General features: G+C 36.3%; 1 protein-coding gene across 1 annotated transcript in view; it reads right to left on the bottom strand.

Moving 5' to 3' along the window:
- Positions 1-2,068, bottom strand: part of IL5RA (interleukin 5 receptor subunit alpha) — a 28,461-nt gene extending 26,393 nt beyond the window's left edge. The window contains exons 1-2 of the mRNA XM_024124059.1: positions 1,993-2,068; positions 317-462 (exon numbers count right to left, since the gene is read on the bottom strand). Coding sequence (XP_023979827.1) covers positions 317-462; positions 1,993-2,065 — 219 coding nt within the window. The 5' untranslated portion in view covers positions 2,066-2,068. The remainder of the gene's footprint in view (positions 1-316; positions 463-1,992) is intronic.
- Positions 2,069-5,019: the final 2,951 nt, after the last annotated feature.

Genomic DNA, 5,019 nt, shown 5'->3' with positions numbered 1-5,019 from the left:
GGATCTTCCCGGACCGGGGCACGAACCCGTGTCCCCTGCATCGGCAGGCGGATTCTCAACCACTGCGCCACCAGGGAAGCCCAAAACTTGATTTTTAAGTGGAAGAATTGTCCCAAAGTTAAAATGTTCTGAGCTGCTGTTTAATGCAGGTGTAGCACTAGTTATCAGTCATTTCAATAGAGACATTGCTCTACTGGGAATATAACAAAAAGCCCTTTAGTGGTTGTTTTTTTTTTTTAGTTAAAATTTATTTGATAAGGAAAATGCAGTCAAAGTTAAAATTTAAATAAGGATTGCCGTCAGAATAAACACTTACATCTTCTTCTTGTGGAGCATTTATTTTCACGTGATACCCTAGCTGGACATTTCTTTGTTCTTGATCAGTATTTGGTTCCCAGCGTAAAAGAACTTGAGCTAAATTGATAGCTTTAATGGTGAAATTGACAGGTGGGAGAAGTAAAACTGTAGATCAAAAGAAAAAAGCCACGCAGTGTTTAATTGTACATAGCATTTAAAGTTGTTAAGTATTTTTTTGGGTAGTATAGTATTTTATTATGGCTATCAGAATGTATAACACTGAAATAATCTTGGGAAAAGTTGCCTTAGAAATGTTTTTAACTCATTTTCTTTTTACTTTGTCCAGGTATTTACCTATAACATCTACAGGTATTTTATTGAAATCTGAATATTTTACTATATCATTTCTCAATTCAAGCATAATTTTCAAAGGGTCATTATCCATTAATGGACTGCAATAATGTATTAGTTTGTGGGTAGCAATGTGTTTAATGACATGGAAGAAAATAGAATAGAAAATACCAGGTGCATCAAATATATAAGAAGTACTGTTTCATGAACCTCTTGTTTCTATTATAAGTGTACTCACATATTTGCACATGTACTGGTTCATGATGTTAAAAGGATTTATTTCTTATTATGATTCAAGGTCAGAAAAACTTGTGAGCAAAATTACTCAAATAGGCATTTATAGAAAGAAAAGTGTTCTCTTCCCCCCCGTTAATGAACCGCTCTCTAATGTTGCCTTGCAAATAAAAGCTTTCACAAAATAAAAGGTTTCATTGAAATTACAAAATCAATGCCTGTTCTTTTTAGAAATCTTGGAAAGCACAAATGATCAAAAAAAAAATTTACCCACACTTCTATCACTGAGAGTGACATTAATATATGATACATTCATTATCTTTTTTCTTGGGCATATGTTTATACAACTTTATAATTTTTGCTAAAATTACAATATTGTACAATTATGAAACCTCCTTTGATTAATTACTACATGTGAGGATGTTTCCACTGACCTTTAATATTCAGTAGCCTTCCCCGACTCTGCTTTCACACCTGCCACATACAGTGTTCTGAGGCTCTGTTTGTACTGCACTGCCCGTTATGGTAGCCACTGGCCACGTGTGGCTATTTTATTTAAATAAAATCAAACGTTCGTTGTCTTCATTGCATGAGCCATATTTCAGGTGCTCGATAGTCACTTATCACTGGACAGTTCAGATACAGAACATTGTAATGGTCATAGCAAGGTCTCTTAGGCAGTGCTGATGGGGGAACCATGTGGCAGTTCTTTTTTTCTTAAACCCACTGATCAACAAGTTTCTGAAGCAAACCTACTGGAAGCTTCTTATTCTTTCGTTGTGAGGACCTGGAACCGTTCCCTTGCCTGGGAAGACGTTCCGGATATGGCCATCAGCTGCAGCTTTATTCTGAGTGCCCGTTTACCCACACTTGGAATGTGAAGTGTGGGTAAACTACAGCATAAAATGTGCATTTCAGCTAACTTTGGTTTCTTAAAATATAGCATGTTTAAAGAGTTTGTATTCTGATAAGAATAAATGTTCCATCCCTTTTTAAAAAATCATAATTTCCTAATTAATTATTATTTAGGAGAAAATAATGCTATCCTTTTTGTAATGTACTTTTTTTCTCACAAATGAAATATTATTGAATTTAATAGACGGTGCTTACATTTTTTATCAGGAAGTAAGTCTACTTGCAGTATCACTGTGGCCCCCAAAAGAATCAGTAATGCAGGTGCCATGATGATCACGTCCTACAGAAAACAGAGACAAAAATCCAAATGGCCACCTGTTGCCATTTTAAAGAAAAACTGGCAGCTCCTTTCTAAAGAAAAATGTAGTCATTTTGCCATTCAACGAACATTTATGAACTTTCTGTTACGTGTTAGAAATACCAATATGAAAAAATCTTGGGCTTTGTCTTGCCAGGGTGGATCCATAATCTGAGGGGCAAAATGAAGTGTAACTCGATCATTGTAATTCCAGTCGAAAAGCTGCTCCCATAAAGATGTTTATGGGGCACAGTAGGAGCAAAGGGACTTCTGAAATGAGTCCTAAAGGATGAACTAGAGCTCTTGACACACACACAAGTGAGCAAAGGCATCTCTGGTGGCCTTGCACACAGCCATGCAAAGCCGGAAGAGAAGAAAGAAAATAGAAGAGGACTGCTCTTCAGTGGGAGACCAGAGCAGATCTTCGAACAGTAAAAGTTCTAGGCAGAGTTAATCAAATTGAAAGTAAATACCATTGCCGGTTTCATTAATAAGTATTTAAATATGAGCCAACATGACGAGAAACTTAAATCTAAAACAAGTTTAATGTGGGAAAGAGAAACTTGGTATCACAAACCTAGAATGTGTGTGGTACTTTGAACTGTGAAGAGGCTGAATTTTTTGATGAAGCCAGAAAAGAACAGGCTATAAAAGAAAATGAAGATGTAGTTAATAGGCCTGGAGAAGATAAGAACAATATTTCTATTTATTTGAAATAAGCGGACGATGAAAAGGAATCTCGAGTAGAAAAGTTAGCTAACTCAAGTGTGGTCGTCTGAAAAAGTGGTTAGGTCATTTCAGCAATTTTGTTTTTTTTACATGTGAAGGAAAAGAGCGGAGGATCTCTTGTTGGGAATTGTAGATTAGAAATCTTGAGTGTTTCCTCCAAAAATTTCGAAAGGCATTTTTCATATGAACGTAAAGAACAAAAGTAACATTCCACCTGCTGTGTGCTGCCCTCGCTTTTACAAAGCATTTCTTCCTGTTTTCTCTCATGAGCTAGCTCCCGTGCCTCCCCACCAGTGAAATGGTGTGTGGTTATTATCCAATGTACAAGGGTAAAAAAGTGTCTAAAAAGTTAAATAATTTGCCAAAAATCACGTGTCCAGTAAATCATGGAACATAGAACCAATCTCAAATCTTCCAACCATAAAACCTTTGTTCTATACTAATTTAAATGACATGATTTTCAATTTAAAGTTTTATTTAAATGGTTTGGTGTTTTCCAAACATAATTCTGGTAGAACCACAGAAGATAGAACTTGGCTAAATGGATACGTTCAGGAAGTACAAAAACCACGCTTTCTTCACTTTTACAACTTAACTTACTGTTATACTGCTTAACTTGCTAATGAAATTAGTAAAATGTCACAACATAGAAAACAGAAACAGCATACAAAGCATTTAATTCCTTTTTCAAAGAAACTTAAGTATTACTAATCAGAGTTATGCCGCTTTTGATAAAAATAATCCTGTTTCTTTCTCTCTGATGATTTCACACCATGTAGAAAAAGAATTTTTAAAACAGCAGTGACAATAAAAGCAGTATTCTACTATTTTTAAAGGTTTCAATAAGTGAGAATGTTAAGGAATTAAAGGGAAGCATTAGTAATTTACTAAGCCTGAGAAGCAAAAATAAAAAACCCTTAACAAACAGCAAAGATAGCTTCCTCTTCAAGTTTAGAAGGTGATGTCTTTGAAATGTCAGCATTTCCGGAAATAACATCACATATGTTCTAACTTTGCAGTAATCGTCATTAACAGGAAGAATTCTAGGTCAGAAAAAAATGTAACATTGATATTCCTGAGTGACTTGTACTGCCTGGCAAAGTAAGTAGTAAGTTATAACCATACTTGTAAAAATAATAAATGTCTCTCCTTTGCAATTAAATTGTTGAAGTAATAAACTATTGAATGTCTCAGTGGGGAGATAATTGAATATTTAACACAACCAAGCAGTCTCCCCTAGAATTTGCTATGTGTTCTGCTTTTATAGCTGTTGAATATAGAATTATTTTTCAAATTTGATCATTCAAAAATGTTTCGATGATTAATTTTTTGGCCATAAAACAGCCATACACTGTTTTTCCCCATCTTATTGTGATATTTTCCCTTAAAGAGGATGATAACTTTGACCGAAAAATGGTTGTCTTATAGGCAACATAAGATACTCAAGTGAGAGTATAAATGGTACCAAGAATGACAATTTTTTGTGGGCCAGATAAATTCCATACAAGGCTGGGTATTACTGGAGTTTTGACAATTGATCCCGTATTTTCTATAATTCTGTTTGCTCTGCTTGTTCCCTGAAAACCTTCATCCTTTGCTCATGTCGCCTTAATATTTCTGGTTCCAGACATAGCAATCACCCTTACTGGAAAAAACAACTTGAATCTTTTGGGGTCGTCTCTTTAATCCAAAGATATACTGCTATATAGATGTCAACTGGGTAACATTTCATTGTGCAATAGGCTATTTCACTCCCTTAAAAATATATCAGAATGACATGTTCAATTCATTCTTTTCATGGCTACCAATTAAAATCCAGCAGAAAACCGTTATATTGTTAAAATAAGATTCAAATTCAGCAGAATGCAGCAAACATGGGTTTCCTACTTACGACTGTCAGAAATGCACGCTCAGGCTTCCCTGGTGGCGGAGTTGTTAAGAATCCGCCTGCCAATGCAGGGGACATGGGTTCGAGCCCTGGTCCGGGAAGATTCCACGTGCCGTGGAGCAACTAAGCCCGTGTGCCACAACTACTGAGCCTGCACTCTAGAGCCCACGAGCCACAACTACTGAGCCCGTGAGCCACAAATACTGAGCCCGCAGGCCACAACTACTGAAGTCTGCGTGCCTAGGACCCGTGCTGTGCAACAAAGAGAAGCCACTGCAATGAGAAGCCCGTGCACCACGAAGAAGAG

The sequence above is a fragment of the Physeter macrocephalus genome, chromosome 18 (genome assembly GCF_002837175.3).
Source record: "Physeter macrocephalus isolate SW-GA chromosome 18, ASM283717v5, whole genome shotgun sequence".
Classification (NCBI taxonomy): Eukaryota; Metazoa; Chordata; class Mammalia; order Artiodactyla; family Physeteridae; genus Physeter; species Physeter macrocephalus.
Note: the sequence above shows the minus strand (reverse complement) of the source record. Positions and strands in the feature narration are given on the sequence as shown.